Below are 18103 nucleotides of genomic sequence, written 5' to 3'. Positions count from 1 at the left end.
GTTAAGCGAACTAGCGACAGCGTTGTATAGCACACGGTCAATGACGCTTTGCGTCCCCTGTCCCTCTACACATCTCGCCGTGGATTTGTTCCTCGTGGTCATTGCCCCCACCAACAGCACCAGCAATACTCGGCGTACACTCTGTGTACTGGCTATCTATACACATCGTGGCCAGCTGCATGTGCGATATATAAATGGATATATAGGACTGTAGTGGGACATATAGGTTGTCTGTATAGCAACGGGCAGTACCGGCTGGTGGACAACCTCGCCAGCATACGTCTATATATATATTATATATATGTGTGTGTATACACTACACATGTTAATGGTAACTATATATATATAGCAATGGATGGATCCACAGTAGAAGCCAAAGACACTCTCGGAACTGACAAAAGCCGGCCTTCAAGCTGACATTCACTCGGTGCTGGGTCTACTCCTCTGCTAACACATTCTCTTATTTCTCTTATTCCCCACGATCTTTCTCTCAAGTTTATACTCCGTGGAACCCAACCCATGCTAGAAGAGCCAAACTGCCCCAGAGTCCGAGGAAACGACCACGGGCCATAACAAAGGCCCGGTTGTGAGTCTGCCGTATCCTTGTCGAGGCTCCCTTTTGATCCTCGTCCTCGTCTCCTGCATAAACTCGGCTGCAGGCTACAGACTACAGCTAAACTGGATAATAACAAGAGAATGCCTGGTTGATACTGAGGAAATTTAACGTCAGTCAAGGACGTCTTAGTCCGGTTTCGTTGCACCATCTCACTAATTTAGTATTTAAATCTTGGCTGTTTCCAGTCCTAGATCTTGTTGTAATGTGAATCCACCTGGCTATTAATTATTCAACTATAATTGACTCAACTTGTAACGGTATAACTTATTCGTATAGATATACACGGAGATAGTAATGATCGAGGATGTTGATGTGAATGGTGTATTATACATACCAGCATTATATATATTATGTTATAAGATTATTCCACGTGCGTCTTAGAAACGGCCATGACATTCTACCGGCAAATATACGATTTATGTAAACTTGTTATGTTTAGTTATATCTATCTTTGTCTCTGTCTCTACCCGATGGGAATATAAATGCCCCGATTTTGGAGTATTGCCAAATTAATTTAACTCAATTGGTGCTGGAATATTGTTCGATGGAATCTATACACTAGGCTGTGGACTCCCGAGCATTTGCATAATTGTTAAGCTTTATTTAAAACCGAAAGGTCTCTACTCTGGATACGTAGAAAGTAAGACTTTTGTTAAAAGGAAGTAAAAATTTTGGCACAATGTAGTATAGCTTGTAGAATGTATATATTTACATTCAAATTTCGAAGGATAATCGATCATTTTTAGTCGCATTTGACCTTCGTCATTCGAAGGTCTGATGGTGTATTCATCAGGATTTTTTTCCTATTGAGTATAAAGGAGCAGGTACATAATATACAAGAGAACATTTATCGATTATTCCCCACTCGATCCATCAATTTGCTCGAGATCGAGGATTTATTGAATACTTTGTATGGTATTTAATAAATAACAAATATTCAATGAATAATTTTTTTTTTTTTTTTAATAAAGTTGAGTGAAATTGGACGAATGTGAGGCTGCCAACAAATTGGATATCCCGGCGCATTTAAGAAAGTATATATATGTATATAAATTTATATGTTTGGTCGAGTGGAGGATGGCGGATAGTAGAAGTCGCTCACCCTGAGAAGTTGGCGCGCGAGTTGAGTCAGTCGAGGCAAGAACTCGAGGTGGTAAAAAATAAGTCGATGTAGCTCAGTCCCATGTCCCAAGAGACCACAACACAGGAGTCTTTATAGTCAGTATTAATATTATATAGCTCTGGGACTCGACGAAACTACGCTGCGTTGAACTTCAATGTACTTCACTTCATTTTACTCTGAGATGAAGTTCCAGGCGGATATCAAATACTTTTATCTCTTAAAAAACATATTACATAGAAAGCCACCTTTAAATTAATTTTATCTGCGAAAACACTCGTCCGCAAGTGGAATTGGCGCATGCGCGCGACTAATAACATAACCTAAATTAAAAAATTTTAAAATCCATCGATATTATACTGAAAAAATTTTCATTGAATTTAATTCTTTTGTCCCTACTTATCCGGCTTTGCTGAGGCTTCAAGATTTCCTTTTTTTTTCCTTTATTACACCGATATCCAGGTACTCCGTTCGGTTACCAACTTGCAACATTTGTCATTTAGTCTTGGTCTCGTGTTTTTTTTCTCTACCTGGGCCTTCGAGCCCCAGGTCTCTATACCTGGACAGTTTCTAAACTCCTGATTCATGCTTTTTTTTTTCTTTTTATAATTTAGAGAGTCCCAGTTGCTTAACCTTGGGTTACTCAAGAATTTTAAAACTTCAAAGCTGCACTAAATGAAACTCATTTTAGATGCAGTTACACCAGAAATAATAAATATTTACAAAAAAAATAAAAAATTAGTCGTCGGAAATTTTTTTATACTACAACATAATTTCGAATTAATTTTTTTTAAATTTCCCACCAAAATCACAAGCAACAAATTTTCAGCAAAACAAATTTCGATAAATTTTTACTATACGTAGTTATTGGAAGTAACAAAAGACGGCCCGTTTTGCCCCGTTCAAAAATGACAAAAAATAATTATCTGACCCCAGTATAAATTAAAATAAAAAAAAAGTCACCTATTTTTTTTACTGTCGGAAATAAATTTCGTAATTCAATATTTTCATGTATCGACACTAATTATTAATTAATAATCACCAATAATTATCCAATCCACAATATACAATCTACAGCATTAATAATGAATTTTAATATAACTCCATATTTTATTAATTTGCATATTGAACTTTCCCATTCACCGCGATATTAAATTTTCCATTTCATTTTTTAAAAACAACCAATTACTGTTGTTATACACAATATATACATAATAATTATATAAATTACAATTGCTATTATAACAAAATTAGCCGCACAACAGTGAAAGAATTAACCCAACGAAAAATTCTCCATTTACGTCATCGCAATAAAATTATTTAAAATATAATAAAAATATTTCGCCAGAGAAATCGCGTCCGGTGTAACATATCGGAAGTAGTGTATACATATATATATATATATATATATATCGGTTGGTTACAATCAAAGTGCATACTATGTACTCGTATAGTAGATGTGCCATGTACATCATATATGTACATAAAGTTTATTAAGTACGTAAGTAAGTAAGTAAGTAAGCGAGTAAATAAGTAAGTAAGTGTATGTATATAGAGTTGAGAGACTGAGATTACCCTGTAAACCACAACGATTAATTTTCAACCGCACGGAGACACATTACCATCCACTCGGAAATAGCACCAGGGGTAGCCGCATAAAAATTCAAGACGCGCGACACCTAAACCTCTCACTCTCATCCCAAGTCCAATCTAATTGCAGCCAGCTCTCAGCTTTCCCTCTTTCTTGCTCTCTTGCTTTCTCTGATGCAGACTATGGACTACAGACTACGGAATTGCTACTTCTATCTTTTTTTTAGTATACATATATACTTTTATTATACATTTATCCCATCTAACCTTCTTCAATGTCCAAAATCCTGCTACAATATTCAACCTTTTTCATCTACGAAATTCGGATTTTCATTATTTTTTTAATTCATTAATTATTTTTTATAATTTTGTTAATTATAAAAAAAATATTTTGAAAAATTGCACTTATAGTTTTTTTAATTTTCTACAAGTGCATTTTTTTTTTGTAATTAATCTGTTGAAAAAAAAATCCCAAAATTGCTACTGTATAGAAAAATCTAAAAAAATGTATGGGTAAAAATTTATTTGAAGCTGAGAGTCTCTAGTTTGAAGCTCTATTAATTACTTTTATAAAAATTGCCAGAGCTGGGAATAAAAAAAAACCAAAAGTTGAATAAAACTACTCGAGCTTGGACTAAACAATTATTTTTACTCAAAATCTGTTGATTTCAACAGAGTTTTTTTCACAAAAAAATCAGTTAGCTGAAATATTTTCGAAGCCATTAGTGAGCTTTTGCTTCATCAATTTGCCAAATTGATGTTTTTTACAGAAAGTCGAGTTCGAAAGTAAGCTCCAGAATTATTAAATAAAAACCCGCAATTTTCAGCGTAAGTTAATCGGCCCAAACTTTTCTATAAATGTTCAGCCATTTACCCACAGAACTCTCTTTCAAAATAGATGCGTTTATTCCCTGTCCTATTTCACAAACTTTATTTTCGGCAAAAGCGAATTGCATTTCCCAGCTTCGTCCCTCGTTGAAATCCATAAAATTAAAATTTTCATATTAATAAAAAAAGCTAAAAGTCCCTCGATATCTCCGTTAAAATTCATATTAATTCCACAGCAAATACAAGGACATTCGTGTACATGGGTATCCATAGGTCTATAACCTCCCTTTCACCCTATAGCCTTGCCAGTCCATGAAACCCCAACGAACCTTCCTCCACATCGATATCCACGTCGACATCCATATCCACGTCGACATCGAAATCTCCATCAGCACTTACCATCACACACATACAAACCCAGTCCCTTTAACACAAAACCGTGACCCTCCGTACAATCAGTATCGCCCTTTTAGGGTGTCGCTCCCCAATATCGTAACCAACCCAAGCCCATGGGATCCTAAATTCGGGGATCGTAATATAGGGCTCCGTTTACATCCTCTGTCCCCAGCTCTATTACTTCATCTAGCATCTAGGGTCTAGGGTCTAGGGTCTAGGATCTACATCCAGCCAACGACTGGCGTTGAAAATAAATCGAGGGCCACAGGGCTCTGGTCTTCCCATACACGAGACTGCACTTCCCCTCTCCACTCCCACTCCTCACTTGGCGACCCTTCTCCCGAGCGCATGCAATCCGTCCCCACCAGTCGGCATGCGCGTCGGGTTCGGCGCGTTCATTCTTAGTCTTCGCTGGGCCGTCGTCGTGGCAGCTTCGCGACTCTTTTTTTTTCACGCAACTCAATTAAATTTAAATAAATAAAAATAATTTTAATAATAACCAGCCTAGACTCAATCTAAATATTAGTAACTAACAATAATTAAATTTATAATCATCAGACAAATAAATAAAAGCCCGACGCGAGTGTCATTTGTTTTACCGTAAAAGTTGGTCGTTAATTTTTTTACGCATTGTACGTGAGGTAATCGTCGATTATTGTAACTACGATTGATGAGTGAAGTTTAAAGACAGTATATATATATTTTTTTATATATATATATACATATACATGTACAAAGAGTTATTATTTGTTGCGTTATATGTCTCGTGGACGATTTATTGCTGAGCGTCCCGGACGAACTGTTCGAGTGACGCTTGCGCCAACGGCCATCGAGGAGCAAAAGTCGATGAGATAATTCTAAGTGTGTTGTTAGTTTTATTTATCATCGTTTATAATTAATTAATTGAATAATTAGTTAATATTTATGTGCGCGAGTGCAATATTAATTTATTAATTTTAAATTCCCGGTTAAATTTACTTAGGAATAAATACATATATATATATATCAGTATATATATTTTTAAAAATATAATAAAACATAAACGTGATTTACAACTTAGTTTTTCAATTGTGTGGATAATTAATTTTTATAATTCGATCGTTGGATACGTCGTAGACCACAATGATGACCGATTGGACGGTTAAAGCGCGACGGACGTAAGTTTTTTTTTTTTAATTATAATTATTTTTGTTAATTAATTAATTAATTTTGTTAGAGTTCAATTGATAAGAGCAAAATGTGTGGGTGATTATTTGCGGCGTTTGAAATTCGCGGCAAAATTTTTGAATTTGAAAAGTCCCGCGAAATTCAAATCCGCCATGTTGGCTTGGCGTGGCTTGGGCTGTGGTTATTTATTGTAATTAATTGACTTGATAATTGGGATATATATTTTTCATATGTGTATAGATATATATATATATAGATTTATATATATTATGAATATTTATATTCGATAGAGGTTTTGCATAGAGGTAACGTGGGCAGATAAAATTTATGAGGCAGTTGGCTGGCTCGGACGCGAGTTTTGTTTAATCGGATGTTTGCCGCCATTAAATAAACACGTGTGTGTTACACTTGTGTGTATATTGTGAATTCTCAAGTTTTGTCGTTCGTATGATGTGTTTTTATTCGTGGAATTTTTAATTAATAAATGTTTATTATTATTGTATGTAGTATTTAAATAATATTCAAGGACAGGATGCGCGTGAGTGATTGTACTAATCTTGGTTTAGTCACTGGAAAATTTTTCTTTACTTTCTTTTTTTTTTGATGATTCATAATTTTGTCAGTTGGGTTTTTGAATTTCAGACGTTATTATCTCTAAGCGTGACGTATGCTAATTATGATAACTTTCAGACTTAATTCATAAATTTTAAATATTTTTACTTTTATGCGCACGCATTCAACTTTTACGAATTTCAAAATAATTTATTATAAACAATTACAATTTTAAAAATTTGAATTTTTCAAATTTACGCGCGATTATTTATTTTTAATAAATATTTAAATCAGTTTATTTATGAACTACGATTACATTAATTACTTCTAAAAATTTTTTTAATTATGCGCGCGCAATTTGAAAATTTTTTTCAAAGATAAAGTAAGCGGGCATCTGACAATTTTAAAAATTTGAAAATAATTAAGTCAGATGTTTATAAAAAAAAAAAAAAAAAAAAAATGCACATTTAGAAAATTCAAAAATCTTCACGTGCATTTTTTTAAAAATTTAATTATTTAATTTTTTATATATAATTTAAAGATTGTTATATGTCTGCAACATTTACACTGATATTTTTCCTGCATAAAATTTTTTTGAATTTAAAAAAATATTTAAATATTTACTGTATCACATTAATTAGCTCTAATTACAATAATTAACATTTTTAAATATTTATTTACTCCAAAATTTTTTTTTATTACATTTAGCAAAGGGGAGGAGTAAATATTCGAGAAAGATTTATTTAGCGAATTTAAATTAAAAAAATATATGCATAGTATATATATTTATGTATATATAATATGTATAATCTTAAATAAATTTGATCTTAACGACAGAGTAATCAGAAGATTATATGCATTAAAACTCGATCTGGTCTCTCCGATTTAATAAAATATTTTAATAAAGAAACATAAAACTCTATATAATATTACACAGTGTCATTAAAAACTTTGAATTTTTAATTAGCTAAAAAAGTGATTCGCTCTTCAATTAAACTCATTACTCGTATTCATCAGCACCGACACCAGCGAATCCATTTCGCTTTATATATTTTATTATAAAATAAAAATTAATAATAATTACTCATGCGCAAAATTGATGGAGGAAAAAATTCAGTCAAGTTGAAGCGAGTGAACACAGTTCGCATTTAAAACTAGAAACTCCCTAAAAAATATCTTTTCATGCAAAAAAACATTTTTCCTTTCATTATGTTTATAAAAGGGAATCGATATTATAACATTGTGATGAATTTTAAACTTTAACATTTTTATTTTCACTAACTCACGTATTATGAAAGAAAAATTCAGTAAAAATAGAAATAATAAAAGAGCTCAAAGAACTGATAGAAGGAACAAATGATGCGTCCATTGTCTCGTTGATCGATGAAAGCTTCATTGAGTGTAACGATCTTCAGCTTTTAAAGTCTCATAAAGTGCAGAAAATAATAATGATAATAATAAAAAAAAAACTCGAGTTATTCAACGAATAAAACTCGAGGGGAATAATGAAAAACCTCATCGACGTTTGTTCATTTTCCGACTTTTTTTTCTCGAGCTCCAAATTGCGATAATTTTTCACTCGAAAAAAAAATATAAATTGATTTAATTAAAAAAAAAAATCAAGGTCTTGTGAATGCAATGAAATCTCGTACACATCCATGGTAATGCCCATAATTATATACCGTTGCACAATAAATGCGACGACGGTGCCGAGAGGTTACCGAGCAAAAAAAGTATCCCGTGGACTTGATCCACTATTCAAGTGAATAAATGATGTCAAGTGAAAGCGAACGCGCTTGTTATAATCACATTCAAAGTTATACTCATTGCAATACTCTATATATATATATGAGCATATATTACATGCTACACGATGTAATGGGTGATAACCATCGACTTTTCTCTTCCAACGGTTTAATAAAAATAATAAATACTATTAATTTAACACTTGCATCTTTTATCGTTAAGACAACATTTTTTTTTTAATTTAATATTCAATTTTTTTTCTTAATTGAAATTTTAATGGGTATTAAAATTTTATAATTCCATAAAATATTTCTTGAAATTTTTACTGCGCATAAATTGAAAATTTTCTCTCAATTTCTACACAGAAAAAAAATTTTTTTTGGAGTTCAAAAAAATTTCTAATTGCTCCAGAAAATTTTTTTTTTCCTCAGAAGTTAGCAAAAATTTTAATTTACACTCGGTGCAAAATTAATAAAAATTTAATTAGAGAGTAACAAAAATTTTTCTTTTAATTCTTTAAAAGCTTAATTATTCAAAAAATTCATTTAATAAAATTCTATCTCTGCTTTATTCAACGAGACTTGAGTCTTGTAATATCATCGTTGAAATATATACATATATATGTATATATATATATATATATACATGTGTTGAATTTCCTTTTATGCTTACACGCACGTGTTGCACGTGTGCACATACCGTAAGCATACGAGGAAGAGCCGATGATGGCATATACCGATGGCCAAGTAGAAGCTACAGTCTGTAGTCTGCAAACTTGAGTGCATCCTCTTGTATCTTTAAATACACCCAGTGCGTTCTGCGTCGTGGTCAGTAACGTCTCTTTATATTTATTTACCATCTATTCACTTAACTATATCAACTATAATTAGTCCTCTGTGTGTGTGCGTGTGTGCCACATGTTGAAAAGATCTTTGCTCAAAGGTCCACAGTAATTTCTGCTCGTTTTTCTCTCAAACGAAACCTCCATCGCAGAATTAAGACCGCGGTCCGATACATTTCTTTATCACCCAGCGATCGACGTTTCCATTTTCCAAAAATTTTCATTTGCTCAAGAGAAAAATGTGGACAGTTTCCATTTACTGCGCAAGTGCAACAAAAATTTTCCGTTCGTCGACTTAAGTGTGAGAAAAAACAGCTTAGACCGCTTCTAAGTAATTCAAATTTATATCACATCAATTTCATTAAAATTATTTTCTTTTCAAAATCCTATTAAAACTATTGATCCCTAAATTACTAATTTCCTTAAAACTCTTTCTTAGAATTGCTCGTCTAATTAGTGGCAATAAAAGTAATGCGAAATTACTTTGATGTGAATATAATGATAACAGTGAATTTTATAATTTTAGTAAATAATAGTGATTATAATGACAGACTTAGAAGACTGTGATCGGATTTCCTAACGAGCCAATTCTCATTACACTAAACACTAAAGTGAACAACAAATTAAATCGTTCATTAACGTATCGGTTATCTCTCTATCTCTACGTCTATACTCATAAGTACAAAGTTTAATTATATACAAATCTATGTAGATATATAGTGATAATTCAAATTATATGTAAGCTTCTATTCTGTAAGCTCTAAATACAGTTTGTTTTAATTAAACAAAATTTCGACACTTTGTGCTTTTCAATTTTCGCTAACGATACTGGTTAACTGACAACTTGTCATTTTTTGGGTTTTTTTTTTTAAAATAAATTATCAAAAAAAATGCACTTGTAGTTTTTTTAATTCTCTACATGTGCAATTTTTTTTTTTTTTTTTTTTTTTTTAATGATTTTGAAAAAGAAACCGAAAATTGTTAATTGTCGACTAATTTTCGGATCAATCTCTAACATCCATTACTAATTTCGAGATCTTTCCTTATTCATATATACTTATATACATATATATGTGTAAATTTCACAATATACAAGTTTGGTAAATGCCGAAACAGAACAAAGAATATGACCTTCTAAACACGTCAAATACTTTCTAATAAATCCCAGTACCGTTTTATTTCGCAAATAAAATTTTTAAATATAATGATAATGATCCTAATAAAATATACATACAGATATTCATATTTTAAAGATTAATATCACGAATACATTATTTCCTTCTTTTTTTTTTTTTTGTTAGAAAAAAAATTAAAAATAATTTATAAATTTATGCGGCGTACGAGATATTTAAAATGAAACCGTGTACTGACGCCTGTCGTTTTTTTCTTTCAGGCTGAGCCGTATCACGAGAAAAAATGAAGACACGAGGTATCATTCTTTCAATCAATAGTTTTTAAATTACGGTTAATTAGGTATTTTTTTCTTTGGTTGAAACATCAAAAGAATTATTTTTTCCACGGAAAAATATTTTAATTTAATTAAAATAAAATATCTTTTGATGTTTCTACAGCGCAATCGCGAATAATTGATATATATATATAGATATATAAATGTGGTACAGAAACGAATTTGGAGCACGTGCGCATTGAACGTGTGTAACACCCGTAAGCCTCTTTACTTATCGCTTAGTAAATATAGTATAGGTCCGCGAGGTGTGGGTGGGCCAACGGTTTATTTGCAAATGGAAATAGCGGCTTCGTTCGCAACATCTCTTACTCGATTCGATACTCGATGGTTCTTTGTGTCTGTAAAATATATGAATATATATACATAGCAATACGTAGAAAGAGGAGAGGACGTTAGCGCGCAAGCGTGTGCTGTCACTTACACTCCGAAGCTCGCGTCTCTTTCATCTGTTCCGCCCTCGCGACCACTTCCACCCCTGCGTCCTCTCACTCAGCCTTCTCTGTCCTCTTCTTTTACCTCGTGGTCTTTATTTCTCTCTCGTCATTCGAGCAGCTGTTTTCATTCAACGGCGCTATGTGCTCGCGATCTTACATTACATTAATGTTAAGTTGCTTCACAACTTCCTCAGCTTCAGCTTATTTTATTTCGCGTACGTCTCATTAATTTCATCACTTCTCTTTCAGACTTTCTTACTCGGCATCTCTGACCTCCAAGGTTCAATTTTAAATAAAAATTTAAATTTAACTCATGTAATCATCAAAATAACTTTCAATGTCATCTGTTTCGTGGGCAAGACTCTTGTGAACCCGATCCATGCATTTTTTTTACGATTCGTATGTAAATTCGCCAGAAAAACGGAGTCCGTACATCCGTACAGTTTAACGTTCGAATTTACGGAAAGTCAATATCTCCGAAACTACTCAATGTATTGACCTGATTTTTTTTTTATTTTCTTCAGAGTACGTTTGTGTGTAGCCCTGATGAAAAGCATCATTCAATTCCTTCAAGTAAATTGAAAAAAAATTAAATTTTCTTTAAAACAAAATTTTGATCAAACTGAAGACTTTTTTTAATTAAAAATTTTCTATCTCAATTATTGGCTCTCGGAAAAACAAAAATATATATATAGTTTCGTTACATTTCAATAGAACATAAGATCAACTATTGGATTCTTTGCCAAGAAATGCGAGAGTCACGTCCATTATTAGATATCGGGAATACGTTTCTCTAGGATGGTTTTAGTTTGTTTGAGAAACTTTGAAATTTCGTAGGGGCCACAGAAGAAGGGAGATGAGAGATGAAGAGCAATAGTTTGCTCTTCTCTGTCAAAAGAACCTATAGCACGAATGAAAGGAGTCAGGATCCAGTGAAAGAGACGCACGTGTAGAGAAAGAACTTGTGTAAATATATATGAGGTTGAGGTGATGCGACGATGAGTGGGACGATAGTGAAAAGGGATAAAAACTTTTGAGAAAGGCAACTTAGTTTTCTTGGCATCCGGCCGTCCTTGAGGAACTTCCGACTCGTACATCGGTTGCCAAATTCAAAGACGTCTTTCACTCTCTTACTTTTATTACACTTTATTATAACTTTCATTTCTATTTCTTTTTAAATTTTTTAACGTCCAAGGCTATGAATTTTTTAGTTACTCAATTTCATTACTTTTTTCTCTACCGAATATGAACAAAAAAACGGATTACGATGTCAGTAGAATGGCTAGTATCTGCGTAGGTTAATATAAAAGAACCCGCGTTCGTCGCGGCTCGACGCTTCTCTTGTTTCGTTTCCACTGCAAGTCCTTCCTCTCTTTACATTAGAAACGGTTTCTTCCTGCTGTTACATTTAACGACTGGCTTACCTTGTACTTCTGTACACAATTTAGTTAACTCTTTTTATTACCTCTACAATATTTATACCAGCCGCCAAATTTAAATTCTCATTTCATAAATTCGACTTTTCTTTTATTTAAAGTCATAATTAAAAGATTTACTTAAATAATCATTAATAGGGCTACATACAAAAGTATTCTAAAGCTAACAAAAAAAAAATCAAGTCAATCCGTCAATTAGTTCGGCAGATACAGAGCTTCCGTACATACGAACATAAAACAGTACGAATGTACGGGTTCAATTTTCTGGGCTAATTTCCTCGTAAATCGATCCGGAAAAAAATCAGCCGTGTCAATTTAGACATTCTCTGTAGACTGGGATACGTTTGAACTCATTCAGAAGTACTTAAGCCCAGAAAATATAATTTGGAGTACCCAAAGCGGTTGTAGTGTGGCGTTGGTATTTCTCTTGGCAACAAGCTTTCAAACGTGGCGGCAGCACAATGTGAGAGCGTAACCCGAGTGAATCCCCAAGCTAACGAGTCCTAATTGGGTCCTTGACGTCATGCGTTGCAATCCACTATCCACTTGCATGCCCTCTATCCATAAATACACAGACAGTGTACAGAGTACACATAACCCATACACAACATTACTCTGGCTCCCGTTTAATCGCAACAACTTCCTCAATTCAACCTAAGCCCGGACACTCCCGCTGGACTATCCTTCGCCTAACCTCCAAAATCCGCCCACGACTTCATTATAACTAACATCAAGCACCATCATCCTATATACATGCTCTCGACTCTATCCACTCTACTTGACTCCATTCTACACACACTAGACCGTAGTTTGAACAGTCTCTGCCTCTCCCTCTTCCTACATCTCTGCCTGAATCTATACATATATTTCCACACGAGCTTCAGCTCATATATATCAAGTATAATGTATAGTTGACATCTAATCTAATCTACAACTTTAAACTTGTAACATTTAATTTGTAATCTCCACTACGCTATTCTGGCCCCATATTCAAATTTTCATATCTATATAATTTCATAGACAATCAAATTCGTTTTTATTCAAATTAAAGTTTTATTTTTTTATCTCGCTGATAGAGAAAGTGTATGACCTAAATTAAATGTCAACATAATGTAAATTACATATGTAATAAAAAAACATTTAATAAGAAAAAGAAAAGTCAAGTTGATAGCACGTTCTTCCGAGAGCACAATAAGTGAAAACGTTTCGACAATATTTAAAAACGCTCACGCTTTTGATTATACTTTTTTTTCGCAAGCAGTCATAAATATATTACGTACACTCTGTATGTTGTGTATACATTTGACAGTTACCAGACTTAATCGTTACATTTGCCCACTCGCTGACCTATTTATGTAAGAACGTTTCATATATATATATATATATGAATGTTAATAAGTCTTGTTTACTAATACATTAACACATATATTTATATTGGTGATAAATATGAGGTTTAAAAAAAATTGAATTTTTACAAAATCCATAACCGGGATTCGAACCCGCGACTGAATTTTGAAAAGTCGATTGAATTATTAAAAATTTGTCTTTGATTTTTTTTCGGCTTTGCGGTAAATTTCTGGCAGATTTGAAATTTTAGTCGAGAGGGTTTTGGTTGTGAGTTTTACAAGAGTTTAAGTAAACAATTAGCTGATTAGTTAATTAGTTGATTTTTGGATCGAGTGGTATGATAAATAAGTGGAATTGAGCATATGAGTATCTCAGGGCGTTGTTTTATTTATTACATTAGTGAAAGGAAGGCCGATGGCCGACAATAATGAATCATATGATGGTATGACGTTATACTGCGGAGTAAATAAAAGTTAACTGAGGGACTTACTGGAAGCTAAAGAAAATATAATAAAAAGTCGTCTTGCGTAGTACCGGTATCGGTCAGAGCCCCCGATGCCAATAGCGTTTTTTTTTTTTTTAAACCTTAAGTTGTATAAATAATACGGTGGAAATAAAATGAAATAAAGTAAAAGAGCTTTTAGTTCAGTGCCTCTTAAAGATCTAGATAATATAAACTGATATTCTTGTTAGTATATAAAGACGATCGCGTCATTTGTCGTAGACAATTGGCGCTATTAGATATCTTGATAGCAAAGAAAGATCTGAAAGCTAAAGTCGCTTTAAGTTGAGACTTTACGTCGGAAAATTATTTCATTTGTTCTCTACGAGTTTCTCTGCTGTATTTTGTCCTATTTTATGTGCTGTCTACTAGAATATAAGAGAAGCATTTCGTTTAAAATTGCTAAATATTACTCACGAGAGATTTTCAGTTAAAATTTACTTATTTTTCTTGAAAACAAATTTTTTTTTCCAATTTTTACTGGAAAATTCCACCCAGAAACTTTCTCTGTCTCACTGGAAATTTTGTATTTTTTTTTTCTCTCAATAGTTTCCCTCCAGTCGCATTTCCGTACATCCGCACATTCCGCCGCACGAATGTACGAACTCGATGTATCAAGCGAACTTACAATCGAATCGACTTGAAATTAAATTTAGTGCCTGACAAAAGTCTCCATTACCTCCCAGTATAAATTTAAATAAATTTCACTTCAAACACCCGACAAATTACTCATAATTAAATTAATTAATCAACTAATCGCTTAAATATCCATTAGTACGATAACTATAGTTAAAGAACTAAAATAAATTAAAGTTTTAAAAATAACTAATGGTATCATTAAACTCAAACAAGTTGTAAAAAGTGTAAATATACTATTTTTATAAATTATTTATAACTATGAATTATAAATTGATTCAATTCATATGGAAATTTCTCACAAGTTATATATTTTAGTTGTCTGTAAGTATACAGACACATAGAGCATTGTAACTAATTTACTTATGTTATAAAACTTAGTTTTTCATATATATATAGACACATATATAGCTATATATATATGTATATATTGATAGATAGTAAATTTTATCCGACCATGAGATCAAAATCTCTTGTTGCTGTCCAAAAAATGATTACATCAAATTAACATATAAATTGATAATATATATCATAATTATATAATAATAATAACAAGCTAACCGTGAAAAATGAGATTTAACGTCAAATACATTTCAATTCAAAATTTCTACATCAAAAAAATAATTGAAGGTAGCATTATGAAATTTCTCAAATATATAAAGACATCTAAGGCTCGAACCCGGGTCAAAATAGAACAAATATGACTTTTTTGACTTAAATTTGAGTCAACTTAGTCTAGGCTAAGTCAAATTTGGCTTTTTGATTCAAATATACTCCAAATAGATCAAATTAACCAAAACAAGTCAAATTCAGACGTTTTTGGCTAATTTGACTTACTTAGTATCCATTTAAGTCAAATTTGACTTAAATTTAAGCTAAAAAATCAAATTTGGGTTTTTTTTTTTGAACCGGGGAGGTAGCATATAATGTATATAAATATATATACAGAAGTATAAGAAGGCCAATGTTTATCGGGCGGTTCGTAGCACAACATAAATGGTAAAGAAAAAAAGGGATAGGATCCATTTGCTTGCGTGCCCACGCACACAGCACACACTCACATCCACACATTGACATATGTCCCTATCGAAAGCACCCGCACGTCCGTTGCACGTGTTCGCGTGCGTGTTTCTCGTCAGCTTTCTTTCCATTAGGGTATACCCATACACTTTATTTATTTAGTTATTTTTTCTTCTTTTTAGCAGCATTCTCAGTGGTAGGTTGGACTTTACATTACATTAACTTCACTCGTTGTCGCACATAATCCGGCTATGTGACTTGAAAACTAAATAAATTCACTGTAGACTTACTCTCATTGCAAACAAAGTAAATTATTTTATTTACGTTTTTTAGTTTTGTCATAGTTGTAAGTCATAAATTTATATATATGTTTATATAAAAGTTTTTATTAGAATATGTTGGATTGTGAAGAAAGAGGAATGACCCGAGTGGCAGGGGACTCAGCTGGTCCCATGGTTATGAGGGACATTTTTTATTTCATACAATTTACTTGGGCTGAGCAAAGGATTTCCAAGACATTATATTTGTTAAGGTTCTTTTAGTTTGAGGCTGCATTAACTTTATTGTTAAAGTGAAAATATTTTTTTACTTTGATTTAATTCACAACTACAATGATCCCGCAGAATGTAATGCGGGCTCTTTGTTATGAATGTGATATTTAATAAAAATTATACATATTTTTTATAAAAAAAAAAACTGTATATACATATATATATATATATATATATTCAGGTATACATTACGGTATAAAATAATTTCATCGCTCAAGCCTCGGGTTTGGGTTTGGGTTTTTCGAGGTTTATATTTTGAGCAATAATTTATCTTGTTGTCAAGGGGCCATTTTATGATGCGAATGAAAAACGTTTTTAACAAATGCAGGGACAGATACTGTACTATGGCTGTAACGATAGGATACCGAGTAACCGAGGGTTCAACCGACTGGAGATGAGATGAGATGAGACGAGAGAGAGACGAGACGGGAAAGGAAAGGAGATTGAATTGGTACGATTGTTGAAGCTGACGTAACCACTTCATCTCAATCGCAAGCATTTCCTTTACATTATATTACTTGAGCTACAGCATTTGGTGCGGCATTGACTCATCCCGACCCACCAGCTGTCGGTCGTAATAAATTTATATTTAAATTATTTATAGCTTTAATCGACTCGAAATCGTATCGCAGTTCACACACTACGATATTCTGAAAAAAAAAGTACTAATTTCGTGATAGGAGCTTCAGAAAACGCGATCCGTACATCCGCAACCTCTAGCGTACGAATGTACGGAAACTCTGTATCTTGAAAACTACTCGATATATCGACTTGGTTTTTTTTTTGTTTCACTCAGGACACTTTTGTGTGCAGCCCCTGGTAAAATCAACAATAAACTCCATCAACTTGATGGAAAAAAATTAAATTTGGTGAACATAATGCAATTTATCGAACGACACATCCGCCGCTGGCGGTAAGAAAGTTTTTAAAAATTCTGTAGGGGAAAAATATGAAATTTCTTTATCTTTGATGTGAATTCTAAAAATAAAGGCATAATCCACATATGAAGAATCAAGTTGACATAAAAAAAACCTTGAAAAATAAAAGCTTGATTTTTACAATGCGGGTTTGCTGGATGCCTACATTCTAGTGTAGTCTTTTATTTATTTTTTTTTCTTTCTTGCTCAACTTCCCCGTGGAGTTGAGTCAAGTTAAAGACTCGGTCTTGGGTTTTTTTTAGTCTTTTAAAGTTTTAGTCTTGGATTTAATGCAATATAACTAAACATATATACGAAGACTTGTTCATATATATCTATATATATGAACAAAGAAGTGCAAGTACTCTCTCACGAGTGCGTAATCGTGTACAAGAACTTGAACGAGTTCAGCGAAACGACGTTGTGTAAAAAAAAAAAAAATTAAAAGAAAACAGAAAAAAATAAAAGTCCCCAAGTAAAATAAAATTAAATAAATAAAAAATGTTACAAGCTCTTGTTTAAAATGCTTTCGCACTTAGTAGCAAATAATTAAATTTAAACTTCTTGATCTTGTTAAATGAAATTGAAAAAAAAAAAAAATAAAAATAAAATAAAAATAGAATTGTGATTTTAACAAAGAGCGAAATTCAAAGCCAATTGTTTGAAATAATTTTTTCAGTTGATACGTACGCCCATTGTCATTTCACGCTGATGCACAAACTAACGAGCGCACGTTTTGTTAAATTTTTAGCTGAGGGTATTAATCAAAATTAAGTAATTTGTTGGTTAAAATTTAAAAATTCTAGTATTTATGTGCAACTGCAATTTTTTGTGCCAATGGAGTTGACCTGGAGCTGCATTATAAATGTGTAAATATACATATCTACATATGTATGTGTATACAGATATATATGAAAGCATGTATTATATAGCTAA

The 18103-nt window shown here is 32.5% G+C and overlaps 1 protein-coding gene across 4 annotated transcripts in view; it reads left to right on the top strand.

Moving 5' to 3' along the window:
* LOC103575491 (protein gustavus) overlaps positions 1-18103 on the top strand; it is a 77929-nt gene that overhangs the window by 43648 nt on the left and 16178 nt on the right. The window contains exons 1-2 of one of the 4 annotated variants that reach the window (XM_008555297.3): positions 4973-5707; positions 10250-10285. The exons of 1 other annotated variant lie outside the window; for it this stretch is intronic. In XM_008555297.3, coding sequence (XP_008553519.1) covers positions 5673-5707; positions 10250-10285 — 71 coding nt within the window. In that variant the 5' untranslated portion in view covers positions 4973-5672. Of the gene's footprint in view, positions 1-4972; positions 5708-6310; positions 6383-10249; positions 10286-18103 lie in introns of those variants that run through there. 2 more of the 4 variants (XM_008555299.3, XM_008555298.3) reach the window with 2 other exon arrangements.

This window comes from Microplitis demolitor, chromosome 7 (assembly GCF_026212275.2).
Source record: "Microplitis demolitor isolate Queensland-Clemson2020A chromosome 7, iyMicDemo2.1a, whole genome shotgun sequence".
NCBI lineage: Eukaryota > Metazoa > Arthropoda > Insecta > Hymenoptera > Braconidae > Microplitis > Microplitis demolitor.
The sequence above is the reverse complement of the archived record's forward strand: the minus strand, read 5'-3'. Positions and strand labels throughout refer to the sequence as shown.